Below are 24,098 nucleotides of genomic sequence, written 5' to 3' on the forward strand. Positions count from 1 at the left end.
ATACTTGGTCAGGATACTAATGGCGCTTTGAAAATCGCATTGCGATTATATATTATCGCGTTGCGAAAGTCAGTATCGCGTTGCGAAAGTAAGTATCTCGTTGCGATTTTTTATTATCACATTGCGATAGTCAGTATCGCATTGCGATTTTCCCAATTCGCGTTGCGATTTACTTATTCGCATTGCGATTTTCCCAATTCGCGTTGCGATTTACTTATTCGCATTGCGAATTGGGAAAATCGCAACGATACTGTAGACCATCGCAACGCGATTTTCAACTATCGCATTGCGAAAATGCAACGCGAATTTGCGATAATGGAGATCGCGTTGCGAATTAGCGATCGCATTGTGATTTTGTTGGTCATTTTGGCAAATCCGGAAAAAGTTGGTTAAAATCGTATATTATATGAGATTTTTGGTCACTAAGGTTATTTTCTCTTTATTTTATAGTTAGTTGAGCAAAGTATGAAAGAGAGTCAAGTTCAGTGAGGAACATTGTAATTTACCCTTTACATTTTCAATTATTTTATATTAAATAATAATAATAAATGACACATCATCACAAGTTAGAGAGATATCAACACAATGAGGAAAAAGATTCAATCTGTAAAGTTTGGTGCGTAAACTAAAAAAAATGAAAGTACGATGAGTAAACTAAGAGAGAGATAAAGTTTAGTGAGGAACGGTGCAATTTACCCCTTTTTTATTTTGTCAATACATTATTTTTTTATTTTGAAAAATATATATACTAATATTTATATAAAAATATAAAATTTGAAGTTATTAATTAAGTTAAAAAATAAACTCAATGATTATATATATAATAAAAATGAAAAATATCAAATTTGATTTAATAATATAAAAATATTATATCAAATACAATTTAATTTAAATATGATTTTTATAAATCATAAAATAAATATTTAATTTAATAGTTGAGCGTTTGGATTACATAAAAGAATATTACATGTAGAAATAATTTCTTTTTCTAAAATCACACCCCATATTTGGTACGAAATAATTCACTCCATGATTAACCCAAAAAAAAAATTTTCTCTTTTTAATTGTTTTTTTAGAAATGTCATTCCTTTTGTATATTTTTAATCGTTAACCAATTTCGATTATTTAGGATAAAAATATTCTTAAAATTATAACTTTGGAGGTGATTTTAAATATTTACCCAATGTAACTGCATTGACTAGGTTTTTTATTATCATGTTTCATAAATTTTTTTAAGGAATAAATATGTTTCATAAAAATTAGAGTAAATTATAAATTTAATCACCAAACTATTATTCTTTTTAAAATCATATTTAAAATTATTTTTTTGTTCCATTAAAAAAGTAACAGTAATGTTAACATATAATTATAAGTTAACGTCATATTATCATTAAAAAATTAAAAGAAAATTATCACATCAAATGTTCTATATATTTTTAATAGTAAGCTATTGAAAATGAAATCAAAAACATAATGATAAATATGATTTTAAACAAAAATAATTAGTTGACTAAACGAAATTAAAGCGATAGTTAGACTATTTAACATGGAGTTAACCCTATAAATTATAACTTGAAAAAATCAATATTTGATGATCATGGGAAATCTCAACTAATATTTGAAATGGAATTGGATGAAATTCCGAAATGGAAGGTGCGTCCAACTCAGAGGTGTCTAGGAAGTCTGTTGGTTGCCATGTATATATGACGCATCTGTTAAACAAAATATACAAACTTGAATTTTTCAGAGCAGATTCTCCGAGGAAGACTGACACTCAACACCATTTTTTCTTTAATCTCCATTGAGAAGAAAAATGGCAGCTAATGTTATAACCCAATCAACTCTGCTTCAACCACAACTTGTACTTTCTGATAAAACCCTTCAAAACCCATCTCTCTCTCGCTTAACCAGGCTCTCTCCTCCATCAAGTCTCTCTCTCTCTCTCTCTCTCTCTCTCTCTCTCTCTCTCTCTCTTTCTCTCTTCTTTTTTTTTCCTGATTTTTTGTTGGTGTACAGAGCAATGAGTGGTTCTATTTTTTATTTTTTTTTGGTTTTGCAGGGATTGGTTTTTTGCAGGAAAAGAGAACTGGGATCGTTGTAAAAGCATCATTAGCATCGATTGTATTGGAATCAAACTCTTCAGTTTTGAAGAATAAGAAAACCTGCAAGAATCCCATTGTTGTCATTGACAATTACGATAGTTTCACTTACAATCTTTGCCAGGTTTAATCAATTGCAATTTTACAATCTGTTTCCTTTTTCTTTGGCCAATTGTTTGCCTTCTCTTATTTGTCTTTATGGTTTAAGACTTGCTCTGAATTGATCTTTGATTTCTTACAAATCTATTGGAAAAATGATGGGAAATATAATCACTAAATATGATTGTTTCGTCGGGAAGCTTATCGTGTTTGATTGTGAGAGTGTGTACATTGATCGTTAGGGAAGATTTGATAATTTAGTTTTAGTCTAAGAAACCCAACTAAACCAAGAGTAAAAGGGGGAAAAATGTGCTGGTTGCGTTTGATTCCTTTAATAAGAAATTAGATAAGATACATACATAGATACATGCATATATACATATATGTTTATGTATGATACATGGTCTACAGAAAATTTATTGTTTTTTGTTATAGTTCTCTAGTTCTTTCCTTGCAAGGGAAGGATTCACATTCACACGAGGTGCCTCAATAAAAATGATGTATTTTTTATGGCTATGGTTGCCAAATGAAACATGATATATCAAAAGTGATTCCTGCTGAATTGGTTAGTCATATTTGGCATCTTTGATTCTGTTGATCAGTGAGCATGGTGATCTATGAAAGTCAATAGAATGCGACAATTTCTTAGATTTATGGTACCAATAATTCTTTGGTTGGAGATTATCACCACTTCTATAAGAAATGTGTTTTTCTACCCTAACAATAACCATCGAGAAACCGACTATCAGGGACTAGAGTGACATCTGGAATCCTATGTAGGATTTCACCTTCACTTCTCTCTTATCTTTCCCCTTTTAAACAGCTGTTGGGGAACATTTGATTGTGCCTTTCGAAAGGAGCCATGAGTTAATTTAAGAATTTCCTTCACTTCAAATATTTTATGCTCCTTTGTTCTAAACATTTTGTTTAGTTGTTCTCTTACTCTTTTCCAAGTTGTATTCTTGACTAAGAACAAAATATCCTCAGACTTGACATGTAATTTTGTAGTATATGGGAGAGCTTGGATATTACTTTGAGGTTTACCGAAACGATGAGCTAACCGTAGAAGAGTTGAAAAGGTGAGAATTAACCTTTTGACTTGTGTAATATTGTTTATTAATTTAGTTGTGTTTCATGACGGATACGTAGGTGGTGAATGGTTATTTGTTAACAAGTCTAAAGATTTGATTCAATGAATGACAATTTTTTCTTTTTACATTTGTAGGAAAAACCCTAGGGGAGTGCTCATCTCCCCTGGTCCAGGTAATAGTTTGTTAGATATATTTTTAAACTAAAAAATAAATAAGAATCTGTCATATTTAAGCATGACATATACTTTGTAACCTTTGTATAGGAACACCCCAAGATTCTGGAATTTCAGTGCAAACAGTTTTGGAACTTGGACCTATTGTACCTTTGTTTGGTGTTTGTATGGGTTTGCAGTGCATTGGTGAGGCTTTTGATGGTAAGTGTCTTAGAATGTCCGATCAGTTAGAGCAGGGATTGCTTCATATTTGTATATGTTTATTACTGATGCTGAGCTACAAGATGGTGGGATTTTAACATACTCTGTTGGACTTCATTTCAAACTGCAGGAAGGATTGTGCGTTGTCCCTTTGGTGTCATGCATGGAAAAAGTTCTCTTGTATATTATGATGAGAGGGAGGAAGATGGGTTGTTCTGCGGATTGTCAAAGTATATATTAATTCTTCAGACCTGATTTTCCTTTAAAATTCTTGGTGTGCTTTTTCCATGTCCCATCTTTCAGATTTTATCTCTCCTTTTACCTTTTGGATATCAAGATTTCTTAGCAGCATTTTTCTCCTAACAAGTTTCAACTTTCAGGGAATTTTATATTCTTTATAACAAAAGAGTGTACAGGGTAAAATCGAACAAATTCCTGTTTACTATACGCATGAATTTGACGGCATCAAATTCATCCTCTCTACTTTATCTTCTTTCTTTTTCATCCCCCTCAGCCATTTGAGTTCTAATCAGCTAACATTTTCTACTCCTTGATTCCTCTACCGTTACATTTTTCTTTCAAAATGTATCAAGATTCATCCTCAAATAGGAAGAAGGGGGAGTAAGAGATAAAAGATTAGAGAGTTTAATGTGTAGGATAATCTGTCTGCTTTTTCCTAGACACTTGTGAAGCATCTGTTAGTTTACTCTTTAAGTTAAATAATTTCCATTTCGTTTTTATTTACACCTCATGTTATCTGCAATTCTTACTATTATTGCTCCTTTGCAGCCCTTTCCATGTTGGCCGATATCACAGCCTTGTGATTGAAAAAGACAGTTTCCCTGGGGAAGTACTTGAGATTACTGCTTGGACAGAAGATGGACTGGTAATGGCTGCTAGGCACAAAGTATATAAGCATCTACAGGTAAGACTGCCGTCTCATTTACTTTATTAGTACAATGATAAATGATTTGCTGATCTAGAAGATATGGCTACCATCAAAACGATTTACTTTTAAAACCAAGGTCCACTTAGCTTTTAACTTTCCCTTTCCATCTTCTTATGCTTATTTCCACTTACGATGTGTTTTGAGTCATTAATAGAACTGTTTTATAAGCTGTTTCGATTAACTTTACAATGGAAACTGTAGGGTGTTCAATTCCATCCAGAGAGCATCATAACTTCCGAAGGAAAAACAATTGTTCGCAATTTCATCAAGCTAATCGAGAGAAAGGAGGTGGCCGAATCCCAGAACTAGAGGTGATGCTCTGCAGATAAATACTCGAGTCATAAACATCAGTATCAGCCATGAAACCATCAAGGCATAATCTGATATGCTTTCTTCATTTCCTTTTCGGTCTGAATCATACAAGTTCTCGTGTAGAACTCAAAAACTCAGTGAAATTTCTGAATGCAACTCCTTTTCTTGTTCAAATCATCTTATAGATATCAATGCTTTTGGACTATCATTTATTTCCCAAATCAGTTCGCATGAATTCGAATCTTGATAATTATTTGAACACGTTATCTTGTTACTAGTTGGGATATGCATTGTTGCTTTAAATTTTTTTGTAAACTTCTAGAAGAAATCAGAAAAACTTAAAACTGTTTCAGATTACAGAGATAAATAATGGGGAGAAACAATCTACTCTGGCTAAAATATAGCAGAAGCAAATCTTACAGTGAGAAATGACCAGACCAAACATCTTAGAACAAACAATCAAAGCCAGAACCTGTTATTGTACTTTTCATTGCTTTTATCGAGCATCAGCTGATCTAAACGAATCTGCAAAGCCAGATCGGAGGCGAGGTACACTGGTCTGCGTAGTGTCTTTACTGGCCAGAAATGATGAAGAATCATTCAAATTGCTGTTCTCTAAAGCTTGCCATTTTTTAAGTGCTTGAGGTAGAGTCAGTTCGAGGTCAATGCCATATATGTCACCAGAATCAGGTTTTGCTGGTTTCCAGAGCTCGACTAGCGATGACAACTGATTGACCACATGGTTCATATCTGGCCTCCGGTTGGGCTCCCTTGCACAGCAGTGGCAAGCCAGTTCGGATACTGTTCTAATACTGGCAAGTTTTTCTTCATCGAGATGAATGGTTTTGTCGATGGCCTTCAGTAATGTGTCCTTATTTACGTACATCCTACGGAACCATCTCACGAGGTGCACTCTCTCCTCGGACTGTGTTTCGTCGAGCGCCTTACGGCCGGAGATCAACTCCATGAGGATGTGCCTTACGGCCGGAGATCAACTTCATGAGGATTACGCCAAAGTTAAATACATCCACCTTTGTTGTCACTCGTCCAGTAATTGCCGAAATGCGAGTGGTGTCAGTCGAATGCTTTCATCCCGTAAATCAAAACCAGAGGCATGCCGTAAAAGAACAGAGAAAAAAGGCATACTTTTGCATGCATTTATGATCAGAAAATGAAGAAAAACGAAACTAATTACCTGCAAACTCAGGTGCCATATACCCAAAAGTTCCTGCAAGTCTTGTTTCGACCAAATGTTTGCCATCCGCAGGTGCTAGTCGAACCAAGCCAAAATCTGCAACTTTGGCACGCATATCATTTCCAAGAAGAATATTCGATGGCTTAAGATCTCGATGAATGAAACTCTGCTGCACCAGTCCATGTAGATACTCAACACCTCGAGCCACATCTAGGCCAATCGTAAGTCGCCGAGTCCAGTCGAGTGGTTTCAAGCCTTCATCCTTCCAGTTGAATAAGTGCCTGCTGAGGGTCCCCTGAGGCATGTATTCATAAACAAGAAGCCTCTCGTTTCCATCCAAGCAATATCCAAGATTTGCAACCAAATGCGGTGACGAACCTTGGTAAAAACCGCAATCTTCGACTTAAACTCGGCCAAACCTTTCGCACTCACGGCACCAGATTCCATCTTTTTCACTGCAATCTTTGTCCCATCGTGCAATTCCCCTTTGTAAACTGTCCCGAAACCACCTTTTCCCAATATATTTTCCTCACTGAAATTATCTGTGACATTCCTCAAAACTTGAATTGAGATAGCCATACAACTGGACTCAACCATGTGAACATCAGTAGGTTCACTGCTCATGTTTCTGAAGGTTTCACTTTGACAAGTAACGCTCAGTCCGGAAACGATTATCTTGACTCCTCGGTCACCGGAATGATGATGATGATGTACAAGCGAAGTAGACGAACTCTGTATCTTACTAAGTACGCTTCCGTTTTCCGGCACACAAACAGATGACTGAAACAAGAAGACTCAAGCCACCAACAACACCAATGGTACAACCCAAAACTGTGCCTTTATTGGATATATTTTCACCATTTCCTGAAGGATTAGCAGAACTCTCACCACCAGGGGATCTGCCTCCAGATGTACTAGGAACTGTCTCTTTTCCAATTTCTTGGTTTCCAGCAGTAATTACATCAACATCATGCCTAAAAGACGGTATCTTTCCATAGAGCCGATTGTTCGAAACATCTAATCGAGCAAGCTTAGGCAATGTAGTGAGCTCTGCTGGTATGGGCCCGGTAAGATTATTATCCGAAAGATCCAACGTTCTCAATGAAATCAGCATCGAAAACTTACTAGAAATTGTACCGGTAAGCCCCTTCTTTGCGAAGCGAAAAACGGAAACAATCTCTCCTCGATCACATACGATACCGAGCCATTCGTCACAAGGATCATTCCCTTTCCATTCAACAGCAAAACTATCTGGATAGCCAACGGATTCTGATATAGATAACAATATATTAATGAGATCATCGCAAGCAACACCGGGATCATCCAAGCAAAATCTATTACTACCAGCATTCATATCAGCAATCACATGATCAGCAAATCGAGGGGTCGGACCTTGAAGTTCATTATTAGTCAAGTTCACAATATAAAGTGACTTCAAGTTAACTGAAGACAAAGGAACAATACCAGTAAAGTGATTATCTCTTACACTCAAGTTCCTCAACTGAGTTAACATTGAAAAATCAGGTAAAGGACCTGAAAACCTGTTCTCATTGTTGTAGTTTATACTAAAACTTAACAGAATACTAAAGAAAGTAACTGAACTTGTCATTCACCAAAGGAGTACATCAACCTTTTATACACAATGGCTTGTATACCAGACTTAACAGACTCATAACCAACCTCTAACAGTCTCAACTAGCCTGACTAATCACTAACTAACCACACACAGCTCACACGTACACTAGCTGCAGCAACCAACCATGCACACAGCATGTAGACATGCAACTATACTTCAACATTCTCCCCGTCCTTCTTAGCTCTCTCTCCTTCTCTGCCATCTGCACTTGCTGTCGAAACAACACATGTGTAGACTTTGCCAAGGGTTTTGTCAACCCATCAGCAACTTGGTGCTCTGCAGGTACATAGTTCACTTGAACTGCCCCACAAGCCACCTTCTCACGCACAAAATGTATCCAACTCTATATGCTTTGACTGAGCGTGGAACACCGGATTAGCACTCATGGCAACAACACTTGTATTGTCACTCCAGACTACATGAACTGCAGCAACCGTTTCACCCATATCAGACAGTAATGATCGAATCCAGACTACTTCAGCCACTGTATCAACAATGCTACGATACTCAGCCTCTGTTGTCGAGCGAGCCACAGTCTTCTGCCTCCTAGCACTCCACGAAACCAAGTTACATCCGAGGAACACACACGAGCCCGATACTGACCTACGATCATCAACGTTACTGGCCCAATCAACATCAGCAAACGCAGTCAAGCAGCAAGATTCAGACACAGAAGTCGGCCTAAACACCAAGCCATAGTCAACTGTCCCACTCAAATTGCGCAAGATTCTCTTAACAGCAAGCCAATGACCATTACAAGGCCGATGCATATACTGGGCCACTCGATTAACACTGAATGCTATATCTGGCCTCGTATAACTCAAGTACAGCAAGGAACCAACAACGCTTTTGTACATGCACACATCTGTAAGCAACTTCCCAGCATCACATGCCAACTTGGGTGAGACCACCATTGGCATTGTTGTTGACTTATCATTAAGCATACATGTCTGCTCCAGCAATCCGCGAATAAACTTTCACTGACTTAACACCAATTGACCAGACGACCTAATGACCTCAACACCAAGGAAGTAACCAAGTTCACCCAAGTCCTTTAAGGAAAATTTCTTACCAAGAAGCCTAACAACCTCATCAACAACACAAGTCGATTCTCCTGTAATTATAATATCATCTACATACACCAAGACCAACATACGAACTCCAGCGACTCGTCGCACGAACAACGTCGCATCAGCTGTTGTACCATAGAACCCCAACTCTAACAAAAAATGGCGTAGCTTGGCATACCACATGCGTGGTGCTTGACGTAGCCCATACAGCTCCTTTTTTAACCTACAAACCAACCGAGTGCCATCACTCGCCACTTGGAATGATGATGATGATGTACATCTGCAGCTTCGGCTCGAACCTTCAGTTCTTGCATTTCATGGAAATCATCTTCAACTTTAACAATGTGTATAGCGGCACCATATAAGATATAACCAACTAATAAGCAGATGACAAAGAATAAGAATGCGGTGGTCAGCGCTGTCCACGAAGTCGGTGCCTTCTGATGATATCTGCTTGAAAAAGCCAACGACTAAGAACTTATAAAATCAACAGCTTTCATTCCGTAAACCGTGTGAATAGGTAACCGGTTTTGTACTCACCTACATATCATTGTATGCCTCCGGAACGGATCTCCGAAATTGAGCTTGCTTTCATACAACAGAGCCAACTCACCATCTTGATCTTGGTGACCATACGTGATCAGGTGATCAGAAGAGTTAGTAATGTCATATACATGCACTAGAATCGCTTGATTTCCAGCAAGTTGCCCGAGCAGATTCTCCACAAGAGACTCCACATCAAAGGCTCCACCAAGGTATCTGTTTTAGATGTTATTTTTTAAGGAAATCTAAAATTCGCTAATAAAGAAAGGAACTAACAGAAGCCATTAGCCCCATTTTTTAGTCCATGAGGTATATGTCTTCAGCAAGACTATTTTTTCGGATCTACTTATCTACCTTCAAATTACTAACATCATCAGCATTGATCACATTAACAGAAGTCTAAACCTTTTTTCCCATTCAAAGTGTCCATTCTAATACAACTGCATTTGCCATAGACCACAAACTCTTCTCATATTCACTCACAAACTCTAGTACGAAAAAGCTTATGACTTACCCTGCAGTTGCTTCAGTGCGCTCTTCCATGGTTGGCCTTGTTGGGAGCTTGGATTTGTAAACGGGGAATGTCAACACAACACCCAGATGACGAGAACCAAGAAGCCTGAAGGGACTAGTTAGGACAGCTTTCCCGGTAGCCCTAGCCCTTAAGATGTTTTCTCGGTCTTCCTGCGCAAAGTAACACGGACAATGTAAATTGAATCTAACACAAAATTTAAATATCAAACTAAAAAGGTAAAAAACTTGAACTTATAAGCAGATTGTATATAACAAACCACATACTTCCCCTGACATCATATCGAGCGATTCGATATAGGAAACGGTTTCTTGAGAGAGTATCACTGGAGCATATTCGTCTCGAACAGGAGAAGGTTCCCTCTGCATCGTCTTTATCGTCCAGCCATGCTATCTCTCAAATTCCTCCCTCTCCGAATGAACAACCCTTTCTGCATAGGCCACCCCACTAAGCAGTGGCCTCTCGAATGCAGTTCTTGCCGTGTACTCGGCAAAAGTCTCCTGCATTTGTTGCCAAAAAAAACACCCAGTGTACAATCAGACATAGAAACAATCCAAATTCCATTTTTGGACAACAATACAACAGATATAGAACTTCAACTCAAATAGAAATTCCCAAATCTATATGAACAATTAGGGTCAACCTGATCAATAGCAGATGGATTCTTGTAGTAATGAAAAGTGGAAATAAGGATGGCTAATGCATGAACATGGTTAACACTAACACTGAATTGATCTTGCAACATCCTTGCCCTCTCATCACACATGCTGCTCAATACTTCTTTCCTCCTAACTTTGTTGTCAGCATCCATTTTTTTGTAGATCCAAGTGCTCAAAAAGGCCATCACCATTATCCAAAGCAAAAGAAATTTGGGCAACCAAGCCCTGTTAGATTGAATAAATGTGTACCCTCTTTTGGTCCCCATTTGTTCATTCACTTTGACAGCCACCATGGACTGGTGGTGGCTCTGATGCAACTTTAGACCCATCACCAAAAAGCACAAAACTACTAATCTCAACTTGTTTCTTCTTCTTCCTCCTCCTCCTCCTTTATTACCCACTTCATATATGAGTTTGAAGAAGAAAAACACTTTGAACAAAAAGATGAGGGACTCAGAACTCTAAAAGGGCGAAATACTTTTCAATTCTCAGAAACAAGCATGCTCTCAAAAGATGTAAACAAAAACAGCTCAAATCTGCATAAGGAAACAAATTCTAAAAGCTGAGCTAACTAGCCCAGTGTCACACTAACAATTAAGCCATACTAAAAGTGTTGATGTCATGCTCAAGCTAACTGATAATTGTAATAGTGAGTATACTCGTATATAGCATTCTCTACCCTATGGTAAACATCATGGTGTGGCTAAGGATTGTACATCTCAGAGCTCACACATCCCTCTAGTCTACCGAGGTTGGTTACCCAGAATCTTTGCATCGGTCAACCCCCTCGACTAGCCCACTCCTTGATTGTCGGACCTTGCGCCCAACCTAGTTAGCTTTAAGTGCCTCACGCACTACCTAAGGATATATCCAGACTGAATCTATACTTTCGATAATGCTAGCATTTTCTAAAGGAACTCGGTTTCCTGAGCATCATCCAAGTCAATTTTTATGTCATCCTAATTGAGCTTGTTTCTAAGTGTAATATTAATATCATTAATATTCTCAATTGTAGTCTTATTTGATGATAAAATAAGTGTTATGGTACCTCGAGTCTAATTCCCTCAAAAACTGACATTTTTCCCCAAAACATACTAAAAGTATCGATACTAGCCCAAGAGTATCGATACTAGCCCAAGAGTATCGATACTGCCACAAGAGTTTCGATACTTTATATAAGTATCGATACTTTTAAACATTATGTTATGCTTAGTTTCGAAACTTTCTGAGAGTTTCGAAACTATAACCCCAAATATTCTATACTCTTGCCTATAAACTCACGAATTTGCCCAAAACAAAGAACAAGTATCTATATTATCCCTATAGTATCGATGCTCTACATATAGAAGTCAGAAAACAAGTACAAAACACTCTATTTTTCAATCCCAAAGACCTTAGTGAGGTCCCTTAACACGCTTAAAGTTTTATTTGATCAACAAGGACCATAATAGAGGCTTTAAACACATTTATAACTATAAAACAAGAATTTTACCATGAAAATGCTTATCACGCTCAACTCAAACATTTAAACTATCTTGAACTTCTAATGACTCACTAAGCGTGTAAAAGAGTTGTAAAGGTGTTACATTGCTCCTTTGATGGCTAGAAACTTTCTCAACTCACACAATATTCAACTTTTCTTTTCATTTAGCTCTTAAGCTTTCTCCTATCTCTTTCACTAAACAAATTGAGAAAATGGATTACCAATCCATCTAGGGGTTGAATAACATCTAAACAAACTTCCTATAACTCAAAACTTAGCTAGAATCCATAGATTCCCACAAATCTCTCAAGACCCATTTTTGGTTCTAAGCATAAAATCTAATGAAATGAAACTTAAAATAATGCTTGGAGGATGAAGATTAACATTCCCACCTTAGTTTCACCTTACTAGACTTAAAATGTTTGAACCCTCACTTGGATTGGAAGAGGGAAGAAAGAAATTATAGAAGAAAGAAGAAGAACATTTTGTGAGAAGATAAGGGGGGCGGTTCACGTAAAAACATAACATATGGGAGGATTTTCAACTTTCAAAATTAACCATTAGTAAACTACACTTTTAGTACACCAAATTTCTAATTTACACAACAACCATAACCAACCACCAAAACTCTTGGGCCCTATCTCAAGCCCAAAAACAATAAACTTGGTCACTAATTTATAAGGTCTTTTGGGCTCATATTTGGGTCTCGGGTTGACCCGAAATACTGACCCGAATTTAGGGGTGTTACAGACTCAATAAAGCAACGTCCATAGTTGGGGGATCATTTGTATACTTTACCCAAAAACTATTTAATACATTAGTGATTGGTTTTTTTATTTTTAATTTAAATATTGATTATATATAATAACAATAAATTAAATATATTTTTGGAAGAGAAAAATTTACTATCATATTAAAAAAATAATGAAACAAATTTCCTTTAAAGATAAAATTGGTATATAAAAATTTTTATATTTTATATATTTTATTGTTTGGGTATAACCACCAGTATCTGATCTATTGATCAACTAATTTGGATCGGGTACTATAGAGGCAAAGATAACCCTCCCAACCCAGTTTGCTCCATTTGTATCGCCATGATTCGAACCCTTGATCTTGCTTAAGGGATTTAGTGCCTCATCCCACTAGACCAACTGATTGTTGGTATATTCTATATATTTTATATTTTATATATTATTAGCTTATAGAACCATATGAATTATGCAAAGTTACATGTTAAAACATTTAATCAATTTATAAATGTTAAATTATTTGTATTTATTTTGTTTTTTTAAAGGATTTTAATGATGTTTTAGAGTCAACTTGACTGGTAGTGAATATTTACATTCCATATATTAAAATCTCCTATACTTTTTTAGTCGAGTATTATCGACAAGGATAAATCGAATGAGAATATATAGAGATCATTGTCCCTTGAAAATTTTAAACCCTTGTATATTTAAATATTTTTTTAACATTTCTTATTAATAATCTATTTTATTTCTTACATTTCATAAATCGAATGAGAATAAGTAGAGCTCGCTCCCCGCGAGCTCTTATGCGACTATCAGAACTTTGAAGTCTCTTGACTTCACCCACTAACTCGGGTTCTACTTTAAGCTCGGCTAATAAGTCTCAATCTCTGGATATACTCAGGTGCGCTAACAAGGCTATGAGCTCTGACATTGACTTTTGGCTCAGTTCATCAGCCACAACGTTCGCTTTTCCAGGGTATTAATCGATAACACAATCACAATACTTAAGCAATTCCACCCACATATGTTGCCTTAAGTTTAGATCCTTCTGGGCAAGAAAATACTTTAAACTTTTATGATCTATGAAGATGTGACATTTTCCCCCAAACAAGTAATACCTCCAAATCTTGAGCGCGAAATCAACCGGGACAAGCTCTAAATCATTGGTGAGGTAATTCTGCTCGTAAGGCTTGAGCTGACAAGATGCATACGCTTCTACCTTTTCATCTTGCATGAAGACTCATGCCAGACTGTTTAGCGAAGCATCGCTATATACGGTAAACTCCTTTCCCCACTCAGGCTGGGTTAAGACTAGGGATTGGGTTAACAAGGTCTTTAATTGCTCGAAACTATACTCATGTTTCTTACCCCACACAAACGGTACACCCTTCTGAAGTAACTTTGTCATCGGGGTGGCTATCATCGAAAAACCCTTTATAAAGCGACGATAATAGCCCACGAAACCTAAGAAACTGCGTACTTCGGTTACACTCTTGGGTGGCTCCCACTCAAGAACTGCTTGAACTTTATGGGTACCAACTCGGATGCCATCCTCTGCCACTACATGCCCCAAAAAGAAACCTAAGATAGCCAAAATTCACACTTTTCGAACTTGGCAAGCAATTTGTAGTTTAGAAGGTTCTAAAGAACTATGCAGAGGTAAGATCATGCTCATCCTTTGAACGTAAATACACTAGAATATCGTCTATGAAAACCACCATGAACTAATCTAAATACAGGTGGAAAACTCGGTTCATGAGATCCATGAATGTCTCCGGGGTGTTGGTGAGTTCAAAAGACATTACCAGGAACTCATAATGACTATATCTTGTCTTGAATGTCATTTTTTCTATGTCCACTTGTTTAAACTTCAACTGGTAGTACCCGGATCTTAAGTCTATTTTAGAGAAGGCACACACTCCCCTAAGCTGGTTAAAGAGGTCATCAATTATGGGTAAGGGATAACGGTTCTTGATGGTCAATTTATTCAACTATCAATAATCAATGCATAATCTCATCGACCCGTTATTCTTCTTAACGAAGATAATTGGTGCCCCCCAATAGAGAGATGCTTGGCTGGATAAAACCTTTTTCCAACAACTCATGTATTTGAACCTTTAACTATTTTAGGTCTATTGGTGTCATACGATGGGGGCAATGGACACCGGAGCAGACCCTGGCATTTTCTCAATTCCAAACTCTAACTCTCAATCTGATGGTAACCTTAGTAACTCGTTAGAAAGAACATATGAAAAATATCTGACAGTTCAGATGTCCTCAATTCACGGAACTACTGCCCTGGTGTCGACTATATGAGCCAAAAAGGCTTCAGAACCCTGATCAAGCATTCTTTGAGCTTTAAGAGCCGAAATAACCCTTGCACCCCTTGGCTTCTCGCCAAACATCACAATCATAGTCCCATCCTCTTTCCTGAGCTTAAGTCATTGAAACTTACACCTTAAACTCACATCGTGCTCTAACAGTCATTCCATACCAAAAATAAAATCAAACTCTCTGAGTGACAATTCAATAGGATCAGTCGAAATAACTTTCACCTTGAATCTCAACAGGGCATCTATGGAGGACCTTATCCACTAGGACATTTAATCCTAAAGGACTAGATACTCTGAACCCTATCCTGATTTCTCACTTGGGATATTTCTCTCTTGAACTAGGTCATAACATATATACGAATGATTGGATCCTTGGTCGATAATTGGAAGAGAAAATACTGTAAATATACCTGAAATCTTGTCAGTGGCATCACAATCCTCTTGGGCTCAGACTACATACTGACGAGTAATAACTCAAGGCTCTGCACTGGTTCTAGATCGGTCCGCACTCCTACCGGTCTGGTCGGATGTTAAACTACTACTCCTATGGAAACCTCTACCCCTTTGAATTGATAGGGCTGACCTCTACGTCGAAGCTGGTACCACATCTCTAGCCTCTAGGCACTATCTGATAAAATGGTCCAAAGAACCATATTTATAGTAACCTTAAGACCCCTAACGGCACACCACTGCATGGCTCTGGTCATAAACTGAACATACAGGCTGAGACTATGCCCTGGACGAACCTACCACCTCATCTGCTTGTTTGATGAGTTGGTCTGCTAGATTGGCCTTGTGAAGCTCTCCAAGAACCCTGAGAGTCTCTCATTCTCTTAGATGATTGCGATAGTCCAACTGATTCTACATCTCACCGACCTGCCTGGAGTAGCACTCGCAACTGCAGCTCCTCTTCCCAGTACCCTCTTTAGGGCCTTGGCCTGGAAAACAAACTCTGTAAAAACTTTAGGGGGATTGGTAGATAGATGGGTGAGGATATCCTAGTGGAGACCCTTCCTGAACTTCCTACATCGGAAGTGCTTTGACATATACCGACTGAGTCGAAGGAACTCTACCTCATACTCAAACACAGAACGATCTCCTTGTATCAACTACAAAAATTGGTCTCTAAGATTATCCATGTGAGCCTCACCCATATACTTTTGGCGAAACTCCGCAAAAAACTGCTCCCAAGTAGGTCATTTTGGCTATATGGACATCTCGACTGTATCCCACCAATCTATTGCGTCACCCTTCAGCAAGAAGGTGAAACACTCGAGCATACCCTCATGAGTAAGGTGTAGCTGACGAAGGGTCCTCGGAGTCTCCTTCAACCACTGATCAAACGATATTGGGTTATCTTCTCATGATCCATGAAAATCTATGGTTCGATACCTCATGAGTTTTGTAACATGGGATTCTTATGGTGCTACAATAGGTGGGGCTGGTTGGGTAGGTGGGGCTACTAAAGTCCCGTGTAAGGCTCTGGTTATGCGTCTCAGGGTAGCAGCATATTTTTAAAGAAAGATGTCTCCTCAACTCTCGCATCCCTGGGCTCTTCAAAATATGTATAGGGAATGAAATCATCACTGATATCGCCCACGAGGGAAGCTATACTCTCGTCCCCACCCTCCTGACTATGACCTGGGCTCTCATCCATAACTAAACTCTAAAAATTTAAATAATAAAAGGAGTTACTCTAACTATTTCAAAAGCATAAATACTCTTTAGATCTCTAAAGGCATGTGTACTCATAATTTTTTACTGACTCTGACCTACAGGTCCTAGGAATGTATAAATCAGATGCTCTGATACCAATAAATATAACACCCTAAACTAGTACGACACACAGTCGACCGATCAGAATGTCACACAAAACCACTATAGTGGCTAACCAAAATTTTCTTTTAAATTTTTCTGTTTTAAAAATGACCATTTGTAACTACTCATGCACAAATAATTCAACTATAATTTAAATAAAATAGTTTACATTAAGATCTCCTAAAATAATATTTAAATCATAAAGACCATAGTTTAAAATGAGTTATGACTCATACAAAAATAAATAAATTGGGGTTTACAATTATACATGCCCTCTAAAGATGAACTCGAGACGTATTCTACACTATCCTGGATCACTGCTGTCAAAAAGTCTTTGGAGTGCTCCTCGACTAACCTACGTAAGGAAACAAATTCCAAATGTTGAGTTAGCTAGACAAGTGTCACACTAATAACTAAGCCATACTAAAAGTGTTCATGTCATGCTCAAGCTAACTGATAACTGTAATAGTGAATATACTCGCATACTGCACTCTTTACTCTATGGCAGACATCATGGTGCAGCTGAGGGTTCTGAATCTCGGAGCTCACACACCCCTCTAGTCTATCAAGGCTGGTTGCCCGAAATCTCTTCATCGGTCAACCCTCTCAACTATCCCACTTCTTAAGTGTCAAACCATGCGCCCAAGCTAGTTAGCTTTAAGTGCCTCGCGCACTACCTATGGATATATTCGGACTGAATCTATACTTTCGATAATGCTAACATTTTCTAAAGGAACTCGGGTGTCATGATTGTTTCCCGAGCATCATCTAAGGCTATTTTTATGTCATTTTAATTGATCTTGTTTCTAAGTGTAATATTAATATCATTAATATTCTCACTTGTAGTCTTATTTGATGATAAAATGAAGTGTTGGGTACCTCGAGTCTAATTCCCTTAAAAATGACATTTTTGCCCAAAACAGACTGAAAGTATTGATACTAACCCAAGAGTATCGATACTCTTACAAAATTTTTGATACTTTATATAAGTACCTATACTTTTAAACATTATGTTCTACCCAGTTTCGAAACTATAACCCAAAGTTTCGATACTCTTGAAAGAGTAAAGAGTATCGATACTTTTGCTCAAAAACTCACGAATTTGCCCAAAACGAAGAACAAGTATCGATATTATCCTCATATTATCGATACTCTGCCTACATAAGTCATAAAACAAGTACGAAACACTCTATTCTTTCAATCTCAAAGACTTTGGTGAGATCCCTAAACACGCTTAAAGTTTTATTTGATCAACAAGGGTCATAATAGATGCTTTAAACACATTTATAACTATAAAGCAAGAATTTCACCATGAAAATGCTTATCATGCTCAACTCAAACATTTAAACTATCTTGAACTTATAATGACTCACCATGAGTTGTAAAGGTGTTACATTGCTCCTTGGATGACTATACACTTTCTCAACTCACTCAATATTCAACTTTTCTTTTCCTTTAGCTCTTGAGCTTTCTCCTAACAAAATGAGAAAATGGATTACCAATCCATCTGAGGGTTGAATAACATCTAAACAAACTCCCTATATCTCAAAACTTAGCTAGAATCCATAGATTCCCACAAATCTCTCAAGACCCATTTTTGGTTCTATGCATAAAAACTAATGAAATATAACTTAAAATAAAGCTTGGAGGATGAAGATTGACATTCCCACCTTAGTTTCACCACACTAGACTTAAAATGTTTGAACTCTCACTTGGAATGGAAGAGAGAAGAAAACAATTATGGAAGAAAGAAGAAGAACATTTTGTGAGAAGATAAAGGGGAGCGATTCACGTAAAAACGTAATATATGGGAGGATTTTCAGCTTTCAAAATTAACCATGAGTAAACTACACTTTAGTCCACCAAATTTCTAATTTACACAACAACCATAACCAACCACTAAAACTCTTGGGCCCTAGCTCAAGCCCAAAAACAATAAACTTGATCCACTAATTATAAGGTCCTTTGGGCTCATCTTTGTGTCTTAGGTTGACCCGAACTACTGACCCGTATTTCGGGGTGTTACGAACTCAATAAAGCAGCGTCCATAGTTGGGGGATCATTTTTTATACTTTACCCAAAAACTTTTTAATACGTTAGTGATTGATTTTTTATTTTTATTTTAAATATTAATTATATATAATAACAATAAATTAAATATATTTGCGAAGAGAAAATTTTACTATCATATTAAAAAATTATGAAAAAAAATTCCTTTAATAAAGATGGTATATATATATATATTTATTTATTTATTTATTTATTTGAGTATAACCACTAGTATTCGATCTATTGATCAGCTAATTCGGATCAGGTATTATAGAGACTAAGATAACCCTCTCAATCCAGTTTACTCCATTTGTAATCGCCATGATTCGAACCTCTGACCTTACTTAAGGGATTTAGTGCCTCATCCCACTAGACCAACTGATTGTTGGTATATTCTATATATTTAAAATATTATTAGCTTATAGAACCATATGAATTATGTAAAGTTACATGTTAAAACATTTAATCAATTTATAAATGTTAAATTATTTGCATTTATTTTATTTTTTAAAGGATTTTAATGATGTTTTAGAGTCAACTTTACTGTTAGTGAATATTTACATTCCATACATTAAAATCTCCTATACTTTTCGAGTATTATCCACAAGGATAAATCGAATGAGAATACATAGAGAGATCATTGTCCCTTGAAAATTTTAAATTCTTGTATATTTAAATATTTTTTTAATATTTCTTATTAATAATCTATTTAATTTATTAAATTTTTACAAATTCTTCCATCATAAAATTTTATAATTCTATCAACTTATCATAAAATTATGGGTCCATCTGTTACTATCAGGGGCGTGGCTGAGGCAGTGCTAAGTGCGCGACGACGCTGGGCCTCAAAAAACAGGGGCTCAAAAATAGAGTATATCTATCAGTTGTTGCCATTAAGAAGTAGAAAAATATGTATAGAGCAGTGATTAGATCATTGGTCTCATGACTTTGTTGATCTAAGTCCGAATCTCGTTAACAAGTAAATTTTTTTTTGGAAAAAAAATGCAAGTGAGCATGCTCAGTGTAATATATCTGAAAATTATTTTCGAGATCTAAGGACCCCTTTACAAGAATTTGCACAGGATCTCCAACAACTTAACAACGGCCCTCGTTACTATTAATTGTTTTTATTCAATTTAAATGGAGTATCAACTAAATACATATGGAATCATTTTAATTTTATTTGTAAATTGAAAATTTTCACGGTGAATGGATCAAATGATATAATATATTAGGTGAAGAAATGATGAAGTGGGGGATTGGCTTGAGAAAGAGTTTACATTCATCATGTGATTCGATTGTGTTTTTTTTTTAAATATAAAATTATAGGTTTTATTTTTTATTTCTTTCTTTCTCTAATGTGTTTTGAGGAAAAAGGTTCAACATATAAATAAATAATATAAATATAAAAATATTAATTATTTGACATATCGATAATGAATGAAAATTTTAAAGGATTTAGGAGGGGTTTTAGTCTAGAAATGTTAGTATAATTATATTTTAGATATTTATTAATTTAAATTTAATTTGAATTCTTTTTATTTTTAAATTTTAATATGTTTTATAACTTTTTTAAAATAAAATAAAATGATTAATTTTTAGTTTATGATCTAATTTCATCTCGAAATTTAAAATATAATTATGCAGCCTTATAGAATTAAAAGCATAGAAGAATATATAACAAAATAGTAAATGATTATTAAAATTATTATTTTTTCGAGTAAGTTAAAGTGATTAAAAAGTAGTGTATGTTCTAAATACTCTCAACCATTTGATAATGAACGCTCAATTACTCATGTTGCAATTGTTTGTGCTCGATCCTAGGACGTCTAGGAATAACAACTATTCCATTAATAATTTAGGTAATTTAACTTGTGCATCAGTAAAATTATTAAAATAACAATAATTATTAAAAAATATATAATAATAAATAAGATAAAATAAGATAAAGTGTACTAAAAATCATTAAATTACATTGAAATGATCTTTTTGAACACTAAACTTTTAAAAGATAAAAAGAAAAATTAAACTTTTGATTTTTATTAAAAAAATAGACATTCAATCATAATTATAATTAAATGTTTTTAAATGTATGGCATGACATATTAAATTAATAAATAATGTCTCGTTTGACCTATTAATTATAACTAAACTTTTTTTTGTAATATTTTTTTTAATATTTCCAAACCGTATATATATAATTTTTTTTAAAAATTATAATTTTGAGAATATTTTATAAATCATAAAACTTTAATAAAACTCTTCATGTTTATCGTTACTTATACGCGAATCCTCTCTCTAACTTCTAACAAAGTTTTTTTTCTTTTAAAATAACTTATAACATATGAGAATTGTGTTTTGTTGTTGTTGTATTTTACAATAGCGTGATCATAAAAAACAGAGATGGACGTAGAATTTTATGTTGGGGATGAACTTAAACTTATAAAATTTTAGGGGACGAAAACATATTTTCAATAAAAAAATATATAAAAAAATGTAAAATATATGATAATTTAGATTTTTAGGGGAGGTAACCACCCCACCCGTCCCCACATAGGTCCAACCTGATAGTAAATATGTTTCTATACTATTTATCATATAGTGATTTTAAAATAGATATTTTATTTAATCTTATAATTATATGTAAAAATTAATATATCAAATTATTTATAATAATTTTGAATAATGAATCAATGATAAACTTTCAGTCTTCAAAATATTTAACATTTTAACATGAGAAAGTTTAAGAAACGATTGTCTAATTTAAGGTTAAGGAATTGCAAGGAATAGACACAATAAAAAATGTGATAATGATTATAATATTATCGGTTGGATGCAACTTAAAATGTTATGATCAAGAATGTAACATTTTAGGTTAGCATCCAACCAAAAATAATATATTTTTATTTTATTTTTAGTTACGTCCATTCCCTTGTTCTTAAATTAGGATGTCGTATAGCAGAATTACACAATTTAACATGTTTATAACAACAAGCTAATAATGATGGGGGTTTACAATGGCAACGACATCATTCTGGCTAGATAAAGGTAAATGTAGAACGAGCTGTGATTAATGTTGATGAAGCTGTCGATATTGGGCAGTGACAGATCTATAAATAATTTTTACGGTTGATACATATATTAACAACACTATTTTTTTACGGATAGGGATAAATAAAATTTTAGAATGAACACAATCAATAAAATAAGTAATTAATAAAAAAAATCATATTTCAGGATGGTCATATGTCCGTCCTGAGTAAAACACACATTCGTTACTGCTATCCAGGTGTTTTTTTGAACGGAAGTAGACATAGGATTTTGGGATTAACTAGAAGCTTTGTGCCATCCTTGACACATTGGAGCAGGGTCGGTCCAATGAGTTTTAATGCCCTATGCAAGATAATAATTTTATGCCCCTATACTTGTACCGTATAATAGACAAAACATAAATATTTTTTTAAACAAAAATGTAATAGAAATTATAGTCAAACAATATCAATACTAATACAAACAAAAACATACAAGGCTACAAATATCACCTAAAACAATGCCTTCGTGCATTTTTTAAAGCAAAAACCTCTTATTTTACGATAATCGAGATTTTGTAAAAATTGACTTTCGATACTTAGAATTGTTAATCCGTTCAATCTATCTTGAGTCATCGTGCTTCGAAGATAAGATTTCAAGAGCTTCAATTTTGAAAATTTTCTTTCCGCGGAAGCAACCGTAACGAGATTTATAATGTTACTATAGTAATTCAATATTTTTAGTAATAAATAATTACTTTTAACAAATTTAAATCGATAAAGCTGATTATGGACCAATTTGATTATAAACTAGAAAAACATTTAATTCTAATTTGATTTGATACTAAAAGCTAGGAAAGGTCATTATGAATCAATTACGAATAATGATAAACTAAGTGCGTTTATATTATAAACTGATGCCCATGCCCCTACATGCTTCCCTTAAAAGTACATGTTTTTCCCTCAAAATAATACTAATGAGTTTTAATGTCACAGTCTGATTTGATTTGAAACTATAGTAAAAAAACTGATACCCATGCCCCTACATGCTGCCCTGGGCTGTCGCCCATCTGACACATGTATTGGGCCGGCCCTGCATTGGAGTGTGCTCGGAGGTTGGGGTTTAAGCAGATAGTGATGGAAATGGATTCTCACCAATATGTTGAGTTGGCTAAGGGATTTTGAGGTGGTCGACTTGACAAAACGAATGCTACAACTGGAACGGAGGGTGAAAGTGGTTCATGTTCGTCCTTAGGTAAATGGAACAGTCGATGCTTTGCCAGAAATGGGACGAGGAGAAGCACTGGGATGCTGCACTTTTGACTCTCCCCAAAACAGCTCAAGGACTTTGTATGGCGTAATGCATTTCGGGATGTAATGTGATCCTGGTCTAGTTATAAACCAATTAAAAAAAAACATTGAAGATATTATTGAACTTTATTTTTTCTCATTTTATACATTACTTTTGTTAAATATCCAAAGAGTGTCAAACTTTTAATTGTTTTTTTTATAGATTTCTGATAATTATTACTTAAACGTATTGTGTTGCGGTTGTAATACTATTTTTATATTACTTGAACAAGCGTATTTATAAAATAATTGTTTTTATTTCATATGCAATGTAATATATTATATTCGGTCCATTAAAATGGTGGGATTACGAGGTAAAATCAGTCCAATAATGTAGGCGCCGAAATTATTTAGTCTAATAGAGTGTTTAGAAATTGATTTTATAATCTACAATAATTGTTAGTGTGTTGAATAAACTCGTCATTTTGAGAGGATGAATTTACCTAAATATTAATTTTTAATGGATATAGACATATGAGCCCCGCATTTTTAATGGACAGATAATTTTTAATATATCTAAGGTAACTCATCACCTTATTGTGATAAGTTCCTATAAAAATATATTATTTTTTATAAATAAAATAATATAAATATATTCAAAAAAAATAGGAAGAACTCATCACCTCCATTTAAATTTAAAAAATTATATTTGTTGGTTGAATGTTAGATAACGACTAGATTTAAACGACTACTTTAATGAAACTCATCACCTCACTAAATAG

At 35.1% G+C, this 24,098-nt stretch overlaps 1 protein-coding gene and 2 pseudogenes across 1 annotated transcript; 1 reads left to right on the top strand and 2 right to left on the bottom strand.

The window, feature by feature from the left end:
* Positions 1-1,673: 1,673 nt before the first annotated feature.
* Positions 1,674-5,053, top strand: LOC120122113 (anthranilate synthase beta subunit 2, chloroplastic-like). The gene is made up of 8 exons (XM_039141351.1): positions 1,674-1,928; positions 2,060-2,223; positions 3,207-3,277; positions 3,424-3,461; positions 3,553-3,663; positions 3,794-3,893; positions 4,453-4,588; positions 4,814-5,053. Exons 1-8 carry the CDS (start codon positions 1,814-1,816, stop codon positions 4,919-4,921), a joined length of 843 nt encoding a protein of 280 aa, XP_038997282.1. The 5' UTR covers positions 1,674-1,813; the 3' UTR covers positions 4,922-5,053.
* A 248-nt stretch (positions 5,054-5,301) lies between these two features.
* LOC120122186 lies at positions 5,302-8,675 on the bottom strand (annotated as a pseudogene).
* Positions 8,676-8,732: 57 nt separating this feature from the next.
* LOC120122187 lies at positions 8,733-11,091 on the bottom strand (annotated as a pseudogene).
* Positions 11,092-24,098: the final 13,007 nt, after the last annotated feature.

The sequence above is a fragment of the Hibiscus syriacus genome, unplaced genomic scaffold (genome assembly GCF_006381635.1).
Source record: "Hibiscus syriacus cultivar Baekdansim isolate YM2019G1 unplaced genomic scaffold, ASM638163v2 tig00110384_pilon, whole genome shotgun sequence".
In the NCBI taxonomy this organism is placed as follows: domain Eukaryota; kingdom Viridiplantae; phylum Streptophyta; class Magnoliopsida; order Malvales; family Malvaceae; genus Hibiscus; species Hibiscus syriacus.

Excerpts from the sequence above, each read along its gene's own strand:
- LOC120122113 (XM_039141351.1), top strand. The coding sequence starts at position 1,814 with ATGGCAGCTAATGTTATAACCCAATCAACTCTGCTTCAACCACAACTT. Across the intron at positions 2,224-3,206 it reads TCACTTACAATCTTTGCCAG|TATATGGGAGAGCTTGGATA; the intron begins GTTTAATCAATT and ends GTAATTTTGTAG. Across the intron at positions 4,589-4,813 it reads AAGTATATAAGCATCTACAG|GGTGTTCAATTCCATCCAGA; the intron begins GTAAGACTGCCG and ends TGGAAACTGTAG.